At 41.2% G+C, this 24988-nt stretch overlaps 2 protein-coding genes across 2 annotated transcripts in view; one reads left to right on the top strand and one right to left on the bottom strand.

Annotated features, from left to right (window-relative positions):
• Window positions 1-1913: 1913 nt before the first annotated feature.
• On the bottom strand, window positions 1914-12138 carry PEX11B (peroxisomal biogenesis factor 11 beta). The gene is made up of 4 exons (XM_007444005.4): window positions 11772-12138; window positions 7477-7592; window positions 4434-4635; window positions 1914-2985 (listed from the first exon to the last, which is right to left on the bottom strand). Exons 1-4 carry the CDS (start codon window positions 11825-11827, stop codon window positions 2613-2615), a joined length of 747 nt encoding a protein of 248 aa, XP_007444067.1. The 5' UTR covers window positions 11828-12138; the 3' UTR covers window positions 1914-2612.
• A 78-nt stretch (window positions 12139-12216) lies between these two features.
• Window positions 12217-24988, top strand: part of LIX1L (limb and CNS expressed 1 like) — a 28113-nt gene continuing 15341 nt past the window's right edge. Inside the window, exon 1 of the mRNA XM_088137514.1 lies at window positions 12217-12647. Within this exon, the coding sequence (XP_087993640.1) occupies window positions 12329-12647 (319 nt within the window). The 5' untranslated portion in view covers window positions 12217-12328. The remainder of the gene's footprint in view (window positions 12648-24988) is intronic.

Here is a 24988-nt window from a genome sequence, read left to right as displayed (position 1 = left end):
AATATTTGTTGGTGTGTTGAGTTAGGACATGACTTCCATGATAAAGAACTGCAGTTAAAACCCACAAATTTGTGGTATTCCACACACTATACCTAACATGTTCAGCCTTACGTACTGTGTTAGATTTTCAAATTCTGTTGTTACGCTATATTCCCCCTTCTGTAATTCTTTTGTTGTTGTGCTGCATATCTGAAAATATTGAAATCAAGCATAGAAGAGTACTGTGTATGAAGAACAGAAGTCTGCATTTCCTGATATTGTTGAAAGAACATTATATTCCATGACATGCACCTCTCATATAAACACTTGGGATTGTGGCCAAATGTTGTAGCTTGTTACGATGTGATGTTTGAGAACCCTCTTGTGGTTAAAATAAATATGTATTTAAAAAACTGGTCCAGATTCATTTAAAGCAATGGCAGTCTTGAGTAAGAAACAATAAAATGAATCCATTAAAAATGTCTGTTTGGGAATATTCAAACTGATAGTTGAAAAAATAGTTCAGGAAGCTATATACGCGTGTGCGCGTGCATGCACGCCTTCAAGTTGACTCCTGGCAACTGCCTGGACTAATCCCTGCAGTTTTCTTGGCAAGATGTTTGGACGTGGTTTGTCCTGGCTTCCTCCATCCTAGGGCTAAGAGAGGGACTGGGCCAAGGTCGTCCAGCTGGCTTCGTGCCTAAGGCAGAATTTCGGTTAGGGTGCCTTAACCACTACACCAAATTGGCTCTCATTCAGGAAAATATAGCAGGATAATATCCATCTAAATAATAAAAATCTAATTATAAACCCCAATTAAAGAGCAAAATAGAAGACTCAAGAGTTCAAAAAGGGTAAGAATTCCACACTTATAAATCTCTAAGTCCTACTGCGAAGATTATCAGGCTTAATTAATGCCAGAACTGCGATCTTTGCAGTCTTGTGGATCCATCTTTTCCTATACTCAAAACCTGACAGACAAGAAAATATGCACTGTTTTCCTCCTACCAAGTTTATAGGATCTCTCTCCCTTTTGGAGGGGAAGTTCACTGATGGATTTTAACTGGGGAGAGGAAGAGCTTTAGAGACTTCCATGTCTAATTTAACAGAACGAGGTTAACAGGGAAGTGCCCACAGGAGAGTATCAAAACTAGTTCCTCTCCCATGGGGTGGTGTGAAGAATTCCCCAATATCCCCAGGTGTTTTCACATACCTTTAACTTTTTCACCTTAGGGTTCTGCAGTTTTTGCAATTCCATCTTTTGCATCCCTTAATTCACATAACGCATTCTTGCTTCTAATGTGATAAGCGTTTTCTATCAAATAGAGGATTAATATATCTAATGTTATTGAAATTGAAAAGGAACTACTGGCCAATGATCTATGTAACATGGAGAATCTGAAAATGTCTGTTTCTGCAATCTCTCTTTCCCTTAAAAGTGAACAAAACACGAATCCAGAGAAATTAGGCATTACAAATGTATACCACAAAATGGAGTCCAGCACAGAACTGTATTCAAGGGGAAACCTAACAACAAGGGTAATTGTGCAATTGACAGTTCAGAATTATGATAAAAATGGAGTGTATTAGAAGTACATAGTTTGCTTGCATATCTCAGAGAGGCCTTCTTTAAAAAGGGTTGAAAAGCATTTTCTATCAAATAGAGGTTTAAGAATGATTTTAGGGTTTAACAGAGGTTTAAGAAAGATTTTCAAGAAAGTATTATGCCCAAATCGAAAAAGAACTGATCCATGATCTACTTAAAATCTGAAAATGTTCTTGGTTTCACCAATCTCTCTTTCCCTTAAAAGTGAACAAAATATGAAATTGGGGAAATTACACATTACAAGTATACCACAAAATGGAAAACCCGTCCAAATTTGTCAGTAAGCAGTAAATTACAAAAACAAAATATATCAGAGAAAAAACATGGCCACATTTAGCTCTAGATTTCAAAGGTTATCTTTATTAAAAATATTTATTTTTTGAGGGAGGAAAAGAATCCAACACAATTGAATAGTGCCATAGATCACAACACTGATCTATAAATCACATATCCCTATTAACAGAGTTAATACAGTATTAATATAAAACAGAGGGTTAAGGGAGAGAGCTCAGTCTGGTGTCCAAATGTTTATTCTTCATGTCCTCAAACCTCTGGCCATTCCCAACTCCTCTATTAATAAAAAGCCGAGAGGCACTGAACACAGTGAACAAAGGGCCCGCTTTCACCTGTCTCCCACTCTCTAGCTGATAAGGGACATAACTTCATCATGTCTGTCAGGAAGATCCTCATTAGTCTACCAAATGGATAGCACAGATTTTGTTTCTTGTTTCTCAACCTTAAATAAACTGGACATAACAAGAATGTTGCTCCAATTAACCCCTTCCCAATAACCCAAATACCGAGGCCACAAAAAGAGTTGCTGGCAAACCGCTGGCCTTGACTTAGAGAGTGCCAAAGAAGGGTCCCTCCTCCTTTCCCCAAAGCAGCCCAATTCCGAGCAACCCACGCTCCCCAAACAGCCACTGGCTGGCTGGCTCTACCATGTTACTGGCACCCCAGGCTAGTTCCTGGAGTGAGAAATTTAGGGGGAGGAAGCACCTCAGCTAACTAGCCCTATCAGCTCCAATCAAGGTTTCAGCTTCAGCCACGGGTGGATGATTGTGAGGATGGAAAGGATGGATGATGTCAGGCCACAGAGCCCCACAAAACCTGAACTGCTCTTGTACATGCCCAACTTGTCCAAGGGGATGAAAATGTCACATGCATTTTTCATCACATCGAGGAGCAGGGGAGGGTTTTTCCGAAGCACTTGTGCCAAGAGACAGAGCTGCAGTTTCAGCCTCAGGGCCAGCTGCTGGAATCGATGGTCTTCCCCTGGTGCAAATCTGTCATTTCTGCAGCTACCTTTATGATATTTCCCATTCATCTCACGCTCCATCAGGAGCCGGATTTCATAGGCATCCCGGCTCAAGTTCATAATCAGCGCAAAGAGGTAATACCTGAAAAGTGTGAAGAAAGAGTAAAATATCCTGAAATCCTAGCTGGAATAACAAAATTGAGCTTTTACCTGCAAAGCAACTACTTGGCGCAAAATACCAATGCAGAACTGCTTCAGCCTACGTTGTCTACGTGGGTCTGTTTTTCAGTCATTCAAAAGCTCCACCCTTGACAGGCAGATTTGCTAAAAAGACTATGCAACTCTTTTGAGAAATGGTAGCTGAATTTAAGTGCTATGTTCTAATGGATGTGCTTAACCCTGGTGGCTCTCCTGTTTTGCAAATATTCATGACAAGCTTATATCAAAGTACCATACAGCTGGAAGGCATTATTTTAAAACTATCAAGTTCAATCTCTGCTCAGTGAAGGAATCCAAAAAAGCCTCCCTAATAAATGTCTCCCCAGCCCTCACTTGATCCCAAGAAGAGCACCTCATCTCTGACTGATTCCATATTGAATTACAAATTTCAGCAAATTTGCCTGTCAAGGGTGGAGCTTTTGAATGACTGAAAAACAACCCTACATGGATAACATAGGCTGAAGCAGTTCTGCTTTGGTATTTTGCACCAAGTAGTTGCTTTGGATGTTTTTCCTAACATTTAACCAGAATCTGCTTTCTAGTATGTATTATATAACACAAGATGCCTAAATCTGGTGTCCCTTCGAATACTTCCTTCTTCATCTTCCACTAGGCCTATTTGACAATAAGGGCAAGACCATCTTGTACTGCAATTTCTGTACAGTACTTGAAGTTATAGCTGTTTCTATTTCCATTATTAATTACTATTATTATAGAGAAATGTAAGTATTCACTCAAATGTAATTGGCAAAGAGAGAAATACTGTATGCTTCTAATTACTATAACCCCAACGTCTTGACCTGCATTGCTTGGAGGCTGTGAGTTCTAGTCCCGCCTTAGGCATGAAAGCCGGCTGGGTGACTTTGGGGCAGTCCCTCTCTCTCAGCCAAACCCACCTCACAGGGTTATTGTTGTGGGGAAAAGAGGAGGAAGGAGTATTAGGTATGTTCACCACCTTGAGTTATTTATTAAAATAATAAAGGTGGGATAAAAAAATTAAAAAAAAAATCCATATGCAAAATTACCAAAGCCTCTTTTGTGTGTGTGTACGTGCGCATGCGCGCGCGCACACACACACACACACACACACACAAAAGCCTCATCCCAGAGTTTTCTCTTCCCATCTATATTGGACTTTAGCTATTACAGGCATACAGTATCTGTAGATGATCATTCAAAGTTCAAAGGATCAATAGAAGAGAATATATGTAGCTCAGGGTTGAATGGTGGAGTTTTTGGGGTATTCTGAAGCTTTTATTTTTATAAAATTTGCTTTGCGTTCTCAGGGTTGAATTAGCAATTTCCTCCACAACCTGGAGCCCTCAAGTAGAGGACACAAAGCCAGCTGGGAGGAAGGGAATTCCACCTCACCTGAATGACCGCTGACTCCACTTTTCCTGGTCCATGTGTGGAATGAGGCCTGATTTCCCTGCCCACAAGATGTTGTCACAGGCAAAGTACATGGCTCTGTTCAAATGGCTCACTGTGATGCAGAAACGAAGGACGATATCTGACAGATGGATGGCTCTTTTGGCTGCCTCCAGGGCATCAGCAGAGTTCCCCAGCCGGAATACTAGAAAGGAAGCCAGAGACATTGATGTGCACATTCCACCTTTGGTTCACTTCCACAGCTCGCCAAGGGAGATGCCCTGAAATACTGCTGGAGGAATAGTAAGTGATTACCTGGGAGAATCCTTAAAACAACTTATTTCACTTGGCTGAGCACTGTGGGTGAGAAAGATGGCCAAAGCGAAGAAGAAATCTCCAAAAGATCTCCTACAGTCATGTGAAAAAGTAAGTATACCCCATTGAATTTTTTTACTTTTTCAATGTATTTCAACATATAGATATTTGATCTTCATTTCAACAAAGACTAATAAAGGGGATATCATGTACCATTTACATTTTGCAATCCATTGTGTAATTTAAATAAACATAAATGCATATTTTGCACATGGAAAAAGTACCCTCTTGACTGTCATAACTGAGATTGTCCCTTTGGCAGAAACAACCTCAAATAGGCACTTCTTGTAACTGTTTACCAATCTCTGACATTGACCAGGAGGAATTTTTCCCCATCCCTCCATGCAGATTTTTTTCCAGCTGTGCAATGTTTGGGGTTTTCTTGCATGCACAGCCTGTTTCAAATCACCTCATAGCATCTTGATGGGATTTAGATCTGGGCTTTGATTTGGCCATTCCAGAACCTTGTATTTTTTCAGCCATTCCTTGGTGGATTTACTGGAATGTTTAGGAACATTGTCATGTTGCAAGGTCCATTTTCAGTTGAACTTCAATCTTCTGAAGATGGTCTCACATTTTCCTGAAGCACCTTCTGGTACAATGAAGAATTCATAGTAAATTCTATGATGGTGATCTGCCTCTCCATCAAAACTCTTTTAATCTAGGCATGGTGATTGACACACTTCAACAACAAAGAGCAAATCCAACTAAATGTCTGAGGATTCAATAAGACAGGTTTCTCCCAGATCCTCTTTAACTATGTTCTAATCACTTGCACCTGATTCTAATTTTTAGGTATTTGAGACAGTGATAAATGTAGGGGTGTACTTACTTTTTCCATGCAAAATTTGCATTTATGTTTATTTAAATTACACAATGGATTCCAAAATGTAAATTGTGCATGATATTTGTTATATTATACCCCCTTTATCTATTGAAATTGTTGAAATGGAGAGGAAGAGATTACAAGAGAGTAAGCAGGCACACAATGGGGAATACACACAAAAGGAATGTGCTAGCTCTTAGGAGGCAAAAAAGAAAAGTCTTTAGTGTAAGATTGATTAGAGTCTTGTCAGTGTCAGGCAGCAGCACCAGCTGGCCAGAGGCTTCCGATCAATTAATTAAGGTCAGAGAGCTGAGGTTAACTTGCAATTAGCACTTTTTAGGGAAGTGCTGTGCTGTGGAGAAAAGCAGCTCAGGAAACCTCTATGTTTGGGGGGGGGAGAGAAAGGGTCAGGCAGAGGATGTGTACTAACTGACTGTAACGGTGAATACGTGACAGAAAGAGAGAAAGAGGCTGTGAAGGTTGTAAATTGGTCACAAAATTCCTTTTTCATCACCACTGTAACTAAGAATGGTCACTGTCTGAGGCAGTCACTAAATGAGACATACCTATATTGCAGCCCTTCCCACCCAAGTACTCTTCAGGTATATGAGGACTACAACTCCCAGAATTCCCAGCCAGCATAGGTTATGGCCAAATAAATATCTGTAACTGGGAAAGGAATTGAAATTAGGCTCACAACATTGTAAAGATGTATACAACTCTATACAATGCTTAGAATACTGTATATACCCCATGTGAAATAGAATATTAGAATTAGATAATTGCTGAATTGCTCTCCTAGAATATTTTTTCTAACATTTAACAAGAATCTATCTTCCAGTAACCTAAATACCTCACATGAAATAGAACAGATAAAAATAAAATTAGAATATCGTGTCTGAAAAAGGATACCCAGCTGAAAAAGGGTATCACAGAGCTGGAAAACATGCAGAAAAGATCAGAGTCAAGGGAATCACATAGAAGAAAGCCAACATTGATGGAGGAGTAAGTTTTAAAAAAATAGGCAATGAATATATTGGGAAACCTAGTTTATAAAATTTGATGTGATATGCAGAAAGTGAGCGGGTCAGCTTTTCCACCTATAGGTAAATAGCATGGTCATGCAACATCTAAATAGCAGCTGAGCCAGAAAACAATTTATTTATTTGTTTGTTGAATGTATACAGTCACTCATCTCACATATGTGACTGAGTGGCTCACACAATTAAAATAGGAAAGCAAAAAATTAACAAAAACAATTACAACAAAACTGTTAAAAAGAATTAAAAACTATAAACAAAGAACATGGGAGAGTGCAATCAAAATCTTACACATGATACAACTATTTTGCAGGCTTCATATTTCTATAGGATCCTCAGGCCCAATGGCAAAACCAGGTTTTCAGGGGCTCCTGGAAGGTCAATAGGGCCAGGGGCAATCTCACCTCAGGGGAATGATGTTCCAAAGGGCATGTACTACTTCCTGAACTACTTACAGAATCCCCTGCCAGCAATATGGCAACCAGAAGGTCCTATAGTTTTAAAGGGAGATCAGGCAAATTGATAAAGAAATAAAAATTGGTCACTGGCTACAGATTAAAAAATGGGTTTGCTGTTGAATACCAACAAGGATGGGCATTGCCCCTGGTCTTCTAAGATGCTCTTAGCAGCATAAACAAGAAAGAGAATGTTGGGATAGTCTTCTCTGCCAAATAACAAAAATAAATGCTTCACAAATCCAAAATGGCCAAAGGAAAAAAAATCACATCAAAAACCTATGCAGTTCTTAACCCAAAGCCCATTGTAACTCTGCCCTCCCATACCAGTCCATTCCCTTCACACTTACACTTGCGTCCCAAACTCAAATGAGCCTCCAGCTGCTTGATCCTAGCAAGAAAATCAGGCCCAGCTCCATTCTTCTGTAGAGCATAGCTTAGTAGAGTGCAGGCATACTGGGCAGCCCTAGGCATAATACAGGAACAAACAGTAAAGAGGTGCAACAGAGATTTGTCAGCTAGAGAGTCTAGCATAGTCCTCACAGAACCATCTGGACACGGCTGCCTCAAAAGGTGGGCAAGGCAAGTAAATAAAAAGAAGAGAGGAGTTATAGGACAAGTGATCATCCCCCAATTTGGTGTGGTCCAGATTTGTTGTATTAAGATTATGATAAGAATTATATTCCAACACATCTGGAGGGCTCTATCTTTGGGACAGCCTATCTATATTTACATATTCTCTCTCACACACAATTATGTATGCCAGAATATATTCACATGTGCATTCCTCCTTGGCACTGTGAACAGTTATATGTATTCAAAATTAATGCAGGAGGCATCATAAAATGTTACAACAATGATTTACAAATAAAACAAATTTGCTATTACTTTTAAAAAAACAGAGTCCCTTTTAATTAATCCCAGGTAACGTCAATCTGACACAGCTAGCAGACAATCTGAGAACAGGGTCTGTAGCGTTATAAAGTGCAGCCAGTGAGTTTTGAAAGAGGGGAAGGGGAGAAAGACAAGGGCATATTTCAAAACCATTCTAGGTGCATTATTAAATTAAGCAAGCAGAATTAGAATTCTAAATCCAGGAAACTAGGCTATAGGACTTTTTTTTTTTTTTAAGAGGACACAGTCAAGATGAGTTGCAGGCACACTGTCCCTTCCATCCTGCTTCAATGAGGATTTAAGATGTTTTTCAAAGATATTGAAGCAGGTACTTGTTTTCTCTGAATTAAAATGGAAAAGGTCCATCAAGTCTATGAGGTTTCTGTGACCTGGCCATTCCTTTTGATTAAACACAAGGGAAGGACATTGTATTTCTCTGCTACATCTCTGTCTAGGACCACAAAAGCACAGGGACAGGCTGAATTTACATATTGTGCTATACCATGATTTAATTTGTTTGGTTTTGGTATAGTGTATTGTTTTAATCCAATATTTCAATGACCAAAAGCAAAACACAAGACAACTGCCCAGTGGTGGGGCTTAAATTACATCAAAATACAATACTGCCACATATATGTAAAAAAAATCTCCTTTTTGATCAGTTGCAAAGGCATTGCTTAATGGCTCGGTACGTTGTGCAAACCCAGTCCAGTTGTAGTTTATTTATTAAACCATGGTTTCACAAATAATGATGTAATGTATTATATAGAGGGTGGCTGATGGGTGGGGGGTGGGGTGTTGTTACCACCAGAAAAGTAAATGTTGCTACAAGGCACCCTGTTCTTTGAATAGGAGAGATGCCTTTGGGTTGTCTTGAAGGAATCTTTAATTATTCAGATGCATCTCCTGCAACACACTAGGAAATGAGCTTTTGGGCATGACTGTTTCAGTTATGGTGCAATAGGCAGATTGCCCACTGGATATACTCTTTGCATTATGAATCTGTTAAGCTATTTCTAGATAGCTGGCCCACTGCTATAGGCAACTGAATGCCATCTACTCCATTTCAGCATCAATGAATCATAGCACCTCTAGGATACCTCAGGCATGCCTTAAAGTTGCAAGAAAGATTTTTCAGGTTGGAGACCTTTTAACCTGTTGGAAATGATCAAAACTCTATAGGAATCCAGCTGGTAGCCTACCAGCTCCAAAAGATCTAATGACTGTTACTAGGTGTGGGATTTCACATTAGCTGGAAGATTGCATTTATACACTTCCCATTTGTTCCATATTTCAAGAAACTTTTCCATGGGTGGAATCTAGAATAGTTACTTTAAATCAATTATTTGGTGATTATTATTTTAAAGGTTTCTCTTGACTTCAGATAGAATTTTGCTTGCGTAATTCATTGCAGTGGTTATATAATTACAACTCAAGCAAGTCTTGACAGCTCAATATGATCAGATGGTTTACTTGCTTCAAAGAAACCTGAGATCTTTCTCTTCTACTGAAGTCCATTTCTGAAACCAAATCAACATTGTATTTGCATCAAAAATTAAAGAATAATTTTAAAGTTGAAATCACTAAAATTGTACGTATAGAAATAAAAAATTGGAAATATCTGATAATGGAACATCAATGATTGCAAGTTTTAAAGAATGGTAAATTGGTTTCATCAGATTTAAGGCTGAAAGTTATTTAGCAAAATAATTTAATTTTGACTTTATTGGATGCCCTAAAGAATGTATTTTAAAGGATGGATGTCAGATTTTCTCTGTGGCATTGTAAAAAATTTGAGGAGGTTAACTCATATGATTTGGTCTTGTTACTGGCATCTTTTTGGAATGAATATACATACATATACATATAAAACTGGAACAATATTTTAATATACAGTATATATAAGTAGGTTTATGGTCAAATCTCTTAATGTGAATGTTAAGTTGACTTATATTCCAGAAATATAGAATCTGACTTTTCCCCCCCCAAGAACTTAGGTTGCATAGGGTATGGGCAATTGCTAAGATTCTGAGAAATTGGACAAGCATTATTATTCTAGATACTAAAGATCAGATTCCAGTCACATGTAATTTATCCATTTTTGAAAAAGCATTTTTCCCACTAATCAATAGAGTTTTCTCATTATTGGGTTTTAGTATTAGAGGAAAAATTCAACATACGGTTTGCTTAACCTATATTTCAGTTGACACTCATATTATCTTGCCCTATGTGATTACATGTACGTAAGTAAATAATACCATCTCTGCAGAAGGAAGGAAGGAAATTAGCGTTCCACTTTCTAGGAACGAAATGCAGTATTTTTGCTATCACCTACCGGCATGAGATTTGATGTCCTCATTGCTGATCCCTATGCTGCCTCCATTGCCTCTGTTCCCAATTACCGACAGACACCCAACTTCCTTGCAAGGTAGCCACCTTGAAGCTATCTATGGACAGTGTCGGAATGTGGGTGGGGGAGAGATAAAAATTTAGACTGACACAATTAAGGGCACCTTAAGCCTTTTTCACTTATGGGGTGGGGATGAGAGGAAGGCAATGTCAGGGGGACAAGTGAGAAAGGGTATGATTGTGCCCTAGTTATGTGCAAGCCCATGTTTGCAGTGAAAAGCACCACTGAAATCAATGAGACAACTACCTTTAAGATTAATCCAACTTAGTCCAAATGCTTTCCATGAATTCTAAAAATAAAGTACTTGCAAAGCAATACAGTATATATAAAGCAAGCAAATACAATATATGACAGATTGTAAATTGTGTTATCAGGGAGATTCATGTAATCCCCAGATAAACTATTGTAACTTCAATTCCAGCTGACTTAAAGGTTGCATGATGCCACCTAGTAATACAAGAAAGAAAGAATCCTCATGTGAATGATCAATAGCCGTTAAGTGGTTGGTACAATGGAAACAGAGCTTTAAGTTCCAGCTATGATACCAAACTCACTGGCTGATTTGGGGCAGTCATTCATCTCAGCTCAGCCTACCTCACAAGACTGTGGAAAGAAAGTAAGATACCTGTTTAATATACTTTGTCTTCTCAGTTGAAAAGGTGGGACAGAAATAACATGAAATAATAATAATAATAATTATTATTATTATAATTATTATAGAGCTAGAAGGGGCCTTCAAAGAGCTTACCTCTTTCTGATAACTGAACAAGTATTTTATCACTGGATGTCCAGATCAAATAAAAAATTAGAAACCTGGACTGCCTATGCTATCTTAAATATTTAATTTTCTATCTTTTAATTTGGTTAAATGAATAGACTTGTTTATGAATAAATTAACTGTAATAGAGGTTGAATGTGTATTCAGTTTTATCTGATCCGTATTTCTCTAGTGTATTCGAGGCAGCTAAGCAATATTTTAAAAACCAATATTTAAAAACCAATATTTTAAAATCCAAAAGGAGAGTCTAAAAAACGAATTAACCCTGAGATCAAATAAAATATATTTTATATGTAAAACGGAAAAACAAAAAAAACGAATAGTTCTCACATAAAATGAAAATTAGAAGTTATCTTCTATGTAAGAACTGTTCGGGTTTTTTTTCCGTTTTAGATATAAAATATATTTTTAAAAAGATAGCACGACTCTTCGAGGTCACCTAGCCAAGCTTAACCAAACCCGCTGCCCTTCAAACGCGGCGCCGGGGACGACGAGCCCGGCTTACAGTTTCTCAGTGAGGAGCCACCCCCGGGTTGCAACTACCGCCCTCTGCTCGTGCCGACCTGAAGACCCGCTCCTTGGCTTGGCTCTGGGCGCTGAAACGGACCCACGAATCCATCGCGAAGGCCGAGGTCGCGGTTTAAGGATGGACCGACCAAGCGGCCTCCGCCTCGCGGATCTCGCCCGACTGCGCGGCCTCCGGAGCAGTCCTCTCCGCGAAGTAAACCCCTCCACTTCCGACGCCGTTACAGGAGCGCGTGAGGGTCAAACTTATCCGAAGTGCGCGAGCACCCTCTCGAAAGGTCACACGACTGGCCCACGCTGAAGGAATCGGGGTGGAGGAAATTGGATGAGCCTGGTTCCGTGCTCGACCCCCATTGGCTGAGACATTGCCGAGGGGCCCCCAACTCCCACTCGGCCGTCAGTCTCCTCGCCTTTGAGATACTCGCGATGACGATTGGGCCGGATGCCGGAAAAGCCCGCCTCCTGCCGGAGAACGTGCCCTGCCATTTGTCGATGTCTACGGCCAAAAGGCCTCCCGCGAGCCCTGACGCCTCGGTGCGAGGCGAACGGAGCGCAGTCCCGCGTCTCTCCGGCTCGGTCGTCCCGCGCCGAGGCGATGGAGCCGCTCCGCGTCCAGCGGCTGCAGCCGGGCGTCGGCGGCACGCTGCGCTCGCTGCGGCCCGGGGTGACGGCGGGGGCGCCCGCCTCAGCCGCCTCGGCGCCGCCCCTCCCGCCGCCGCCGCCGCCCCTCGGGCTGACGCTTACCTTGGGGCCGCCGCCCCCGCCGCCGCTCCCGCCGTCTCTCTTGCCGGGCGTGACGGCGGTGGCGGCCGCCAGCCCCCCAGGGGCCGCCGCGGGGCCGCCCGCCGTACTGAGGGAGGCTGTCGAGGCTGTGGTCCGGAGCTTCGCTAAGCACACACAGGGATACGGCCGCGGTGAGGAACAGTGCCCCTCGCGCCTCTGGGCATGTGCAGAATGCCGGCTCCCCTCAACTCCCTACTTGCAGGGTTGCTACGGGGTGAAACGGGGATGGGGAGCGGTTCTGGAGACTGGGCAGATAACGGCTGAGGGAAGTGGGAGCAGGGGGCCATCGGTTTATTATGAAGCAGAGCGCTTTTCTCATCGGGTGTGTGCCGTGCTTGTGAGCAGGTGGAACATTTTTCTGAACATTGGCTATCAAACGGGGAGACCATTCTGAGATAGCGTAGGGTGCATTTCATTATTGATAATAAAGGCATTAGATGTGAGAATGGTGCCTGAGCATGTATGGACTGTCTCTCTTCTGTCAAGTTGCTAGATGGATAAATGCACCTTTATAGGGGAGCTTATATCAAGGTGGTGAACTTCATCTTTGTAGGACCATCTCTCAAGGATGGTTTAGTTAGTTTTACTGCACATTGCAGAAAGTTGGACCATATAATTGTGGTCTCTTAATTCCATACTGTAATTCTAAGTTTCCTTTTCCGGCAGGCTGTTCAGTGCAGCCTGGGCTTCTGAGCAAACGTCGTTCAGCCTTTCTGTTTCTGTCAGGCTGATGTGACATCTGAGCTTGCTTTAATAACAGCACTTTCCTCCCAGTCAGAATGAAGTAGAGTGCAATACTGACCTTGTGTTGTTTTTCACCTTTCATGATTATGACTAGTAAGAGAGAATTTGGCCAAGTACAAGATTGAGTGGCCAGAGGAATGCATGCAGTTGTAACATATTTAAAAGACGGGCTGCCTGTCGGACAGCTGCTTGAAGCAAATTGCTGGAAAGCACCCTTTGGGATTGTGGGTCAAGTTCATGCAGGAGCAATCAGTTTCCATGTTCAGACATCAAGTTGTTGTTAGCCATGCTTTGAAAACTTATATTTCATAAAACATGGTGGGCACATATAAGAAAACTGGTGAAGCACGCTAAGAATTTTCACACTGGGTTTAAAAAATGAGGTGTGTGCTTGTTTTGTTTAGTTTAGTTTAGTTTAGTTTAGTTTGAAGAGGCTTGGAATCTGTTATGAAAATAGAATGGGATCCTGAATTAAGTGGGGTTTCACTCCTGTGAGCTTGGAGCAAAAACTTCCAGTTAAAAGGAGTTGGGATTTATAACTTCCCTGTCAACAGAATAATTAATGAACCATTTTTCTTTTTATTTCCAATATCACACAAAAATTATACCAGCTAAAACATAACCTTTTGGGGGATCTGATACTTTGATTTAAGCTTAATTCTGGAGGTTCATGCCTACAAATTTTATGCTTTTTAGTTGGAGAAAGGAGGCTTTATCTTTCAGCCTTCTCTCTTAAAAGCCTTTTTCTCAAAATAGCCTTATTTTGTAGCAGCCTTTGTTTCTACTTGTCTGCAAGAAAGCTTATTCAGTTTTGGAACATGTTTGAGGTGCAAACTATTTGTTTTGGAATTCTGTAAAGTTCTGTAAATTCTTGTCTCAAAACCTATTTGGTTGTTTTAGGAAATGCATGTAAAATAGAGAAGAATATGTTAAACTGTTTTATACAATTCTAAGAAAAATATTTTCACTGTTTTATATTTGGGCTAGAATTATTTGAGTGCCTGTTGTTGGGTAGCAGGAGTGCATTCAATGGTTGCTCTTTTGTACATTTTAAGCACTAAATGTTTGGCAGGCAGTCTATGACTTAACATAGAGCTGCTTCTCTGGCTCTGAAAGGCTGCAAGGCCATATGGAATCATTTACTCTTTCCTATTAAATATGCAAGTCAGTTGTGTTGTCATATGCAAGGCAAGGACCAGAGTTTGGGACCAAGGCCATAAACAATGGATATAAATAGCAGTGTGATTTCTGACTGTAAACGTCTGCACTTTGGTAGCCGAAAATATAGAAAAGCTTTTCTTCATGAGTGTTTTTAGAGATAATTTCTTCTGTATCAAAAGATTTTCTGTTTCACATGGGGATTTTCTTGTATGGAGGAGCTGTACTTTCCAGCTAAAGGCTAGTGTTGCTTAGGATTCATAAATATTTAGCATATATCCATACCAATCTACCCATCCTGCTGTTCCTTTTCAGGGTAAGTAACATTCTGCAGAAGGCAGAAATAAATATTTAGTTCTAGTAGAATATAGTCTGGAAACTCTTGGTTCAGTTAGAACAAAGAAAGAACCCTTAATAAGAATGATTTGGGAAGTGTGGAGAGGGATGTTCAAGCAGGTGCTATTGGTGGCTGCCAGTCAGGATGGCCGCATCTTAAATTCAAGGACAGAGACAGTCCAAGTGCCACTTGCTGAAACACAGTATGCTGTAGCCAGAGGAGAATGGCCAGCTGTTGACCTCATTGTTGCATTGAGTGGACTTTACAAAGGACTCTGTTGCCTGTTATAGGGACCATATTACCTATTTAGATAGTTCTTGGGGTTATCCAGAAGGTAATGAGTGCTTCTTATTTGAATTTCCATACAGATGAGTTTATTCAGCAATTAACATTTTTATGTGAGTTTGTTGCCAGAGGGTGGAAGTGAGCAAGGTTCAGCAAATCTCAGTATTATTTGACAAATCTCTACATTAGAAAAAGTAGATGCTAATTTAAACTAATTTGAAATAGTTATTAGAGACTTAGGGTCAGTGTTCTGTTAGGCTGAAGTATTTGTCAACATCAATACTGAAAATTTCTGGTCTTTCATTTGAACAAGCATTTTAGAAGATTAAAAATATATTACCTTTAGTTAGCGTATTGTGTCAAGCATTTTCCAGTTTATTCCTTCATTTTGACTTTTCTTTTTGGTTCTAAAAGGCTGCAGTGTCTTCGTTATTCTTTTAAAAAATTAGTATTTGTATATGAATTAATTTTAGAAGCTATGTGGATATCTTAGAGTACAGGTAGTTCTCAACTTACAATCATTCGTTCAGTGACCATTTGAAGTTATGATGGTGCTGAAAAAGGAGACTTATGACTGGTTCTCAAAGTTGTGGTCCTCCCAGCACCACCTCCCAGCACCAGCCTCCCAGCACACCCAGCACATGATTGCGATCTGGGTACTTGGCAGCCCGTTCGCACCTAACAATCCTGGCTCAGACAAACACCAGATTTGAAAAAGACGTGAGGATTCAGCCGTTGCCAAGCGCCCAGCGATTACATGATCACCATTTGCAACCTTCCATGCCAGCTTCCGCAGAAAATCAAAGGGGGAGCCAGCAGAGAAGATCACAAGTCGCTGGGATAAGTCTCCCCAACCTGCACACCCTCCCCAGTCCCTCTGCACTTGCGCCAGCCCTTCGTGCACCCCCATGCACCCAACCCATGCCGCACCCCCGCGCATCTTCCCTAACCCATACAGTGCCTCTCGGGCACCCTCCCTGACCTGCCGGTGCCTCTCAGGTACCCTCCCCAACTTGCGCAGTGCCTCTTGAGCATCCTTGTGCACCCTCCCCCACCCACACAATACCTCTTGTGCACTGCTGTGCATCCTTGTGCACCCTCCCTGACCCACCCCCTCACTTCTTCCCCCACCTGGTAGCTGCCACTTACCTGCCTGCCTGCCAGTCTGGGACTTGCAACTTCTTGCAGGCTTCCCTGCTGACTTTGGTTGTAGGAAGCCAGCAGGAAGCTGCCTCACCTAACGACCATGGGATTCAGTTAATGACAGCAACTGGGACTGCAGCGATTGCCATCACTAAGCAATCACTTAGTGATGGAAATTCAGGTCCCAATTGACATCATAAGTTGAGGACTACCTGTAGCATCTTATCTGTATACTACTAAAAATCTTGTGCTTATCTGTCTGTTGGTACCCTCAAGTTAGTCCAAATGGTGCATTATACAGCAACAATTTTTGAATCAAGGTACCTAAAATCTGCTAACTTAAAAAATGCGTAAAAAATCCAGGACCCATTATTCCTGTGGAATTGAAATTTCCAGGATGTTTGGACCTCTTTTTTTTTGCAAATTTGTGGCTGTTGCAGGCTCCCCGTGGTCACGTGATCATGATTTCTGACACTCCCTGCCAGCTTCCCACAAGCAAAGTCAGTTTGCTTCTGCTCCCACTGCTTTTTTGCCCGCCCATGGTCATTTTCAAAGCAAAGTGATAGCAATACCATTCAGGAAAATTTAATGTTTGTTCTGGTCATATCAGTCTGCAATACCTTTCTCTCAAAGGATGACCCAACAGGTCACAGGTTGTCTAGTACTATTTAAATGTGTCCCAAGCAGGGCAACTTAAAATCAATTATCTTTAATGATTAATTAGTTTTTTAATTGGATTGTCTAATTTACATCAGATTATTTTTTCTTTAAATATAAAAACATGAACATAGCTGAAATATAATTATGAACAATTTTAATTATCTATTCCATAGATCTAATTGTAATCTATTCTTGTTATCTTTCAGGTTAACAGATCTAGTAACTGACTTTGTAAAAATGAGAATACATTTTTAGAGATATAAATAAGATTATTTGTTCAGTTTAAAAGATAGTTGTGACTGTTCTTCTAACAGTTAATGGTTAAAAATATCCTCCACCACAGTTACTAATCTGAATAAATTCTAAATAAATAGAGGCAGTTTATACAGTATTGCCTAAAAATGAAACCTACACTTCTGAATATTGAAGAATAAGTACTCAGGTTATATCAAACAACAAAATGTATTTTTATTAGAAATGATAATAGTGCCTTTCTGACTTTGGATAAATTTTGATTTAAATAATTGCATCTTCCTGACTGGTAATTTAAATAATGATTTAAGTTTAATGCCTGAAGGATAAAACCTGCAGCTTTAGCGAATATAAAGATGAAAACACCTTTGTCTGGTGATAACGCTTGTTTTAATGCTAGATGCACTGGGATACTAAGGGAAGCAAGTTCATCTTTGGACAGTATTTTTTCCTTTGTCTCTCCCCAGGGACCACTGGAGAGTTACTGGAAAGCTGTTATTTTTAAACTTTTTTATCTCATGTGTGATATTTTACATATTTTGAGGTAAGACTTGACCAATTCTTCAGGGAAACCTGGACATCTCTGTTTGTATTTCTTAATGTTTTAAGCCCAAATAATAATTTTATTTTACTTGGATTGCTGATGTTTTTCTATTTTTAAAAAATGGACCCCTGCAGACTTACTTAACGGAGGTTGAAGTCTTACTTCATCTTACAATATGATCTACAATCTTTTCTTTTATAATGCCATGAGAATAGGTTTGTTGAGGTCCTTGAATATGAAAGTGCTGATCTTTAACAAGTATATACATTTTGTGCTCCCATGTGAACTATAGATTCACTGATGGATTAGAAAAGAATTACTGCATATCCATTACTATAAATGTTTGTTTGTTTGTTTGTTTTTATTTTATTTATTGGATTTCTCCCCCCGCCCATCTCCCCCATAATAGGGGACTCTGGGCGGCTTACAAAGACATTAAAACTATAAATATATATATAAAATACATAATATATATAAAATTAAAACAATACTAAAAAAGGAAAAATCCAAGAAGATGGAAAATCGGGCCGGGGACAGCCGGCCACTATGGGGCTAGCCATCTCCCTGCTTGAGATATTCCCTCCCCACCCCAGGCCAAGTGACAGAGCCAGGTCTTCAAGGTCCTTCGGAAGGTCAGGAGTGAGGGGGCCAATTGCACCTCCGGGGGCAGAATGTTCCAAAGAGCGGGGGCTACCGCAGAGAAGGCCCGCCTTCTGGACCCCACTAGATGGAGTTCTTTTACTGAGGACCCCCGAAGCATGCCCTCTCTGTGTGAACGGGTGGGACGGGTTGAAGTCATAGGGGAGAGGCAGTCCCTTAGGTAACCTGGTCCCATGCCATGTAGGGCTTTAAAGGTAATTGGATCCGGAAGCAAACTGGTACCCAATGCAGCTTGCAGAGCAATGGTGTTACCCTTCTCGGGGCTCCAAAAATAGCCCGCGCGGCCGCATTCTGGACCAGCTGTAGCTTCCGGATACTCTTCAAGGGTAGCCCCATGTTGAGCGCATTGCAGTAGTCTATCCGTTCAAAGGGCATCCCGATCCAGGAAAGGGCGTAACTGATGCACAACCCGAAGTTGTGCAAAGGCCCTCCTTGCCACGGCTGCCACCTGCTCTTCAAGCAGGAGCCGTGAGTCTAGGAGGGCCCCCAGATTACGCACTGGGTCTGTCTGGGGTAGTGCCACCCCATCGAGTACCAAAGATGACAAAGTCCCAGATACAGAGGAGCCATTAACCCACAGCCACTCCGTCTTACCAGGGTTCAGCCGAAGCCTGTTGCTCCCCATCCAGACCCTTACAGCCTCCAGGCACCGAGAAAGGGCAGCCATGGCATCACTTACTTCACCAGGGATGGAGATGTATAATTGCGTATCATCAGCGTACTGATGATACCTCATCCCATGGTGACAGATGATCTCACCCAGCGGCTTCATGTAGATGTTGAAAAGGAGTGGGGAGAGAACTGAACCCTGCGGCACCCCTCAAAGGAGGGGCCGAGGATGGGACCTCTCGCTCCCTATCAACACCAATTGGGATTGGCCCTGAAGAAAGGAGGCGAACCAGCACAATACTGTGCTGCCCACCCCCAATTCCCTGAGACGTCCCAATAGGATACCGTGGTCGATGGTATCGAAAGCCGCTGAGAGATCAAGGAGAGAAAGGATGGTCGCACTTCCACCATCCTGCTCCCACCAGAGATCATCCATAAGCACGACCAATGCCGTTTCTGTCCCATAACCGGGCCTGAAACCTGACTGAAAAGGGTCCAGATAATCCGTTTCCTCCAGAACCTTTTGGAGCTGTGATGCCACCACTTTCTCAACCACCTTCCCCAAAAAGGGGAGGTGGGAGACTGGATGAAAATTGTCCAGTATGGTAGGATCCAGGGAGGGTTTCTTGAGGAGGGGGTGCACCAACACCTCCTTGAAGGTGGCCGGAAACACTCCCTCCTGCAAGGATGTAGTAACCATCGCCTGGATCCAACCACATGTCCCCTCCCAAGCTGCTTTCACCAGCCAGGAGGTGCATGGGTCAAGATGGCAAGTAGTGGCCTTCACAGTCCCCAGGACCCTGTCCACTTCCTCAGGAGCAACAGGATCAAACTGTTCCCAGATAACTGGGTAAGAACAGTTCCCCGGTATCTCCCCAGACCCTGCCCCACGGTCGGAGTCTAGCTTGGAATGAATCCGAGCGACTTTGTCCTGCAGATGCCCTGAAAATTCCTCCGCATGGCCCTGCAAATGAACCTCTACATCCCCCTTGCCAAGGAGGACCTAGTGATCCTAAACAGGGCCGCCGGGTGGCATTCTGCGGACGCAATAAGGGCGGAAAAGTATTGACGCTTTGCCACCCTTATTGCCACAATGTAGGCCTTGACAGCGGCTCTAACCTGTGTTCGGTCGGATTCAGTCTTTGTCTTCCTCCAGCGGCGCTCTAGACGTCTCTTCAGCACCCTCAACTCCTCCGTAAACCATGGGGAGTGTCGGGGCTGATGTGGCAAGAGAGGTCGCATAGGCGTGATCCTGTCCAAGGCCCCAGCTGCCTCCCTATTCCAAGCAGCAGCCAAGGCCTCCGCTGGACCGTGCAGCAGGTCCACGGGAATATCCCCCAGCTCCCTCTGAAAGCCTGACGGGTCCATCAGGTGCTGGGGGCGGACCAATTGCATGGATCCTGCCTCCCTGTGGAGGGGGGTGGTATAGGAGAAACTCAGGGTCACCAGGACGTGAGGGGGTGGCATAAGAGAAACTCAGGGTCACCAGGATGTTGATGCACTATCTAGCATGTAGTGTAATGCTGTGTCTTAATTGGAACAGTGAGATAAATTGAGTGGAGCATATCATAGGATCTTTAAATACTCGAAGGGTTATCATAAAGAAGAAGGTTTCATTTGTCTCAGTTTTCAGGATTAGAAAAATGGTCTTAAATTACAGGAATCGTAGAGTAGTCAGAGTTAGAACTAAAGGTCATCTGGTCCAATTCCTTGCCCAGTACAGGATCTGCTAAAGCAGTGGTGTCAAACTCAGATAAAAACGGGCCACTAAACCGTACATAAAGATCCCTGTGGGCCGCATATTGACTTTGGAAACCACACATTTTTATATATTTCTTCTTTTATTAATGCATCAGCACGAAAACCAGATAGAACTAAAACATAAAAAAGAAACGTTATTGCAAATTTAATTATTTGTTTTCAGTATTTGTGTGTTTACAGTGGGGCAAAAAAGTATTTAGTCAGCCACCAATTGTGCAAGTTCTCCCACTTAAAAAGATGAGAGGCCTGTAATTTTCATCATAGGTATACCTCAACTATGAGAGACAAAATGGGGGAAAAAATCCAGAAAATCACATTGTCTGATTTTTAAAGAATTTAACAATTGATGGCTGACTAAATACTTTTTTGCCCCACTGTATATATTTGTGTATATACAGTGTACATGTATATATCACCTACACACATACACACATGCGTGCACACACACACATATATATATCCCCCACCCCTGAGCTTCCACCTGTCCTACCACCAAATTATCACACAAATCACTTCCACACCTCCTACTCCTGCTTATTACTTCCCTGCAATGTTCCCTCTAATTTCTGATATCACACGTGTGGGTAAAAAAAATGTTTTGTGTGGCTTTTCCCAAACCAAGTACAAATTTGTGTACCACAGTACAAAAATATGAGTAGATTGCAAATACATGTAATAGTGACATGTTAAAATATTTACGTATTTCTTAATTAAAGTATAGAAACTAGAAAATATAACCATATGTTACATACTTTAAAATTGTGCATTCAGCTTATTTTGGACTCCTGGCAATTGCCCCCTGCACTTTACTTGGCAGTTCTTTCTTCCTAGAGGTGAGAAAAGTGATTGCCCCAAGATCACCAAGGTGGCTTCATGGCCATGGCAGGACTAGAACTCACTATCTCTTGGTTTCTAATCTGGTACCTTAACCACTGCACCAGACATATGTGCTTGCAGAATGTAAACCTACTAGTCAGTGGTAACTGCAGTCAATATTTTGTAAGCATTCAACCTCCCTCCTTCCCTCCCTTCCAGAATTTGATACAATAATGAAAGAAGAAAAAAAAAGAGTCATGAGCCTGGAGTTTTGATGATTGATGACTAAATTTATTATCATTTGGTTTTAAAACGTAATAGTATCTATGTTTTGTTGTATTTTTATTTTATTTTCTTAAATATTATCCAGTTGCATTTTACAGGTAGTCCTCACAGCCTGCTTGTTCAGCAGCTGTTTGAAGTTACGGTGTTGAAAAAGATTTCCTCAAAGTTGCGGCTACTGCAGTATCCCCATGGTCACGTGTTTGTGATTTGGATGCTTGGCATCCGGCATGCATTTACGACAGTTATAGCGTCCCATGGTTATGTGATTGTCATTTGCAATCTTTGGAGCCAGGTTCCAACAAGCAAAATCAATGGGGAAGCTGGCAGGAAGTCACAAGTCATGGTCACACGATATCAAGCTTAACTGCAGGTGATTCACTTAATGACTACAGCTGGAACTAATGCCATAAATCAGGCGTGGTCACGTGATGTTTCACTTTACAACCACGTTGCTTAGTGATGGAGTTGCTGTTCCCATTTGCGGTCAGTAAGTGAGGACTACCTGTAATCTAGCTCAAGCTACACTTGGGAGTGTTGTGGGCTGCATGTTTGACACCTTTGTGCTAAAGCATTTCACATCAATAGCACTCCAGCCTCTGAATATCTACAGTGAAAGAGAACAAATTACTTCACGGGGCAGTTATTCCACTCATTGACAATTTTTACCATCAAAAAGTTCCTCCTAATATCTTCCCTGAATTTTCTTTCCTGTAGTTTGAATGTTTGGTTTTGTCAGGCTGGCAGAACTAGAGAATAAATCCACTACTTTCTCTGTGTGACAACTGTTTGGATATCTGAAAACTGCTATTGTATCTCACCTTAGTTTTCTCTTCTGCAGGTTATACGTATCTAGTTCCTTATATGATCTGGTTTTCAATCCCCTCACCGTCTTTGTAGCCCTCCTCTGAACTCACTCCAGTTTGTGGATGTCTTTAGACTGCAGTGTCCAGAACTGGACACAATGCTGCAAGTGGAGCCAGACCAAGGCAGATAACAGATCCCAAAATAGAAGGGGTGATTCCAGATTGAATGATCTTTAGCATTAGGAGATTCCTCATATAAGAGGAATCCAGTGAAATCATTTACCTAGGCATGAAGTGAACTCTTTTTCAGCAGATGCCTATAAGCAGCATTTGTTGGAGATGCTTTTATTTATATTTCTGTGCTCAATCTGTTTTTTCCAAATCTATTGTTCTATGATCATTATGAATATTATATAAACTTGCAGAACATATAAATATGCTCTGTTTTATTCTTAAGCCCACGTGAGCTCACTTTCAGATTCCCCAGAACTGTGCATCAGGCAAAATGGTAATACCCGACGAAGAGTCAGGAAGAATTCAAAAGAGCTCAGAAATGTACATGCTACGTTGTGATAGTGAGCTGTCTTTATTGAAGGAAGGACTTTTTAACATTATGGATAATGTGTGTAATAAAATGCTTGTAATTAAAATTAGGATGCTGCGATGCTAATTTTCTAGTTTGGGGAGGAACATTAATTTCAGGCAAGTGTGACTGCTTAGTAAAACTACTCACTGCCTTACCTCATGCTGCTTTTGCAGATACAGCCATTTGCTATACAAAGGGGGCAACATATGGGCACAGAACTTTGGTTTGAGAATAGTTCTTTCATGCCCATATTTTGGCTAAGCAGGGCCATTTTGGCTGCTTTTTAAAGTCACATGAACAGTAGTTGCCTCATTGCAGATAAATGTATTCATAATCATTTCTGAAGATTTTAGTTTCTTAATAAAAATGATTTTTATATAGAGAATGGGTTGGAGCAGTTGTCTTTATTCTATCCTCATTTTAATGGTCAAATTCTTGCAACCTTGGAAGCAAAGTGGGAAGGAATGGATTGGAATTTTCATTGTGTATAATCCTAGCTCTGCACAGTGTTGTGCTACCACTGGTTCTGTGTATGTTTGTCCTCCACAGATTTCTTTTATGCCAAAATAGTATGATTTATTACATAGAACCCCATCATGGCATACAAGGCAATAATGCATGAAGGCCATAGCGTTTGTTGTACTTGACTCAACAATATACATGATTGTGCATGAAAAATGTTACATTTGGGGAAATATACATTGTCTTGTACGTAGCAAGACAATGGAATTTCTTTTACTATTTTATATCTGAGAACATATATCAGAATAGAATAATATGTGAAGAAAGGTCTATCAAAAATTGAAAAAACGAGATATTTTCCTCCTGAGACTTATTTTTGTTTTGGTCTATTTCATAATTTAACACAGAAAATAATTGAGATGTAATAGAAATTGGTCTACTTTTGGATACTCATACCAAATAAATGAATAAGCTGACCTGACAGTATAAAGAAACATGTAAATCTTCAGTTTTCAGAAGGATGTGCATCACTTGTTCTGTCAGTATGTGGATGAGAAGATGCCAGGCTCTGGGGACCTCCTTGTTCATAAACTGTAGCTTTACAGTTTACAGAAAATAATTTATTCACTCTGGGTGAGCAAGTAAGTGCTGAATCTGCTGAGGTAGCATGTTGTGTGTGATGGATTTTGTTTAATGGGGATTTACTATTTACTAGGTCATGTTTAGAATCAAAATGCACATTTTATAGGACAGTGCAGTGTTTAAGATCTGATTTTTGGATGAGATTTCCTTGGTTGCCTGGGTGGATCATGTATGATTTGGACAGGAAGTTCTCCTGGCCCTCTCAGTGGCTTTTAATACTCACTAAACATATTTCTTTCTTGACTGTCTGTCAAGGATTGGTGGGAGGGCACTGTTTTTTGTTTTACTGCTTTCTGAAGGATGAGTCTCAGAGTATGATATTGAAGGATAACCACTGAGTTCCTCTGCTAATGATATATGGGATTTCCCAGAATTGTACATTACTTTTCTCTCTTTAAATTTCAAACTTTGAATGAAATTATCTGGAGAATTTGCTGGGAGTGTAGGATTAGAGCCATTGCTATGTTGATGGCTCCCAGCAATGAATTTTGTTTTTGAGCAATGAAGGTTCTAAACTAGCTACTCAGAAGAGTGAAAGACCAGATGTTGGTGACCAAATTGAGACTGGATTGACACAAGAAAGAAGTACTGTTTTAGCTAGAAGGCAGATCTAGGATTAAACACACAGCTTTTCTAAGACAAGTCAGTGTTGCCCTTTAAAAACTAGTTACCGTACAGTAGTAGCTTTCTGGATTCCCAGATGGCAGCAGTGATCAGGAAAGCTT

This window comes from Python bivittatus, unplaced genomic scaffold (assembly GCF_059951505.1).
Source record: "Python bivittatus isolate LINGU-HERP-01145 unplaced genomic scaffold, Pbiv_v1 ctg000180_np1212, whole genome shotgun sequence".
Lineage (NCBI taxonomy): Eukaryota > Metazoa > Chordata > Lepidosauria > Squamata > Pythonidae > Python > Python bivittatus.
Note: the sequence above shows the minus strand (reverse complement) of the source record. Positions and strands in the feature narration are given on the sequence as shown.

What these genes read in the sequence shown, in the direction of transcription:
- PEX11B (XM_007444005.4), bottom strand. Translation starts at nt 11,827, where the DNA reads ATGGATTCGTGGGTCCGTTTCAGCGCCCAGAGCCAAGCCAAGGAGCGG. An exon ending in GCCAAGGAGCGGGTCTTCAG is followed by an intron (nt 7,593 to 11,771) that starts GTCGGCACGAGC and finishes TATTATGCCTAG; the next exon opens with GGCTGCCCAGTATGCCTGCA. An exon ending in TTTGAGTTTGGGACGCAAGT is followed by an intron (nt 4,636 to 7,476) that starts GTAAGTGTGAAG and finishes CTTCCTTTCTAG; the next exon opens with TATTCCGGCTGGGGAACTCT.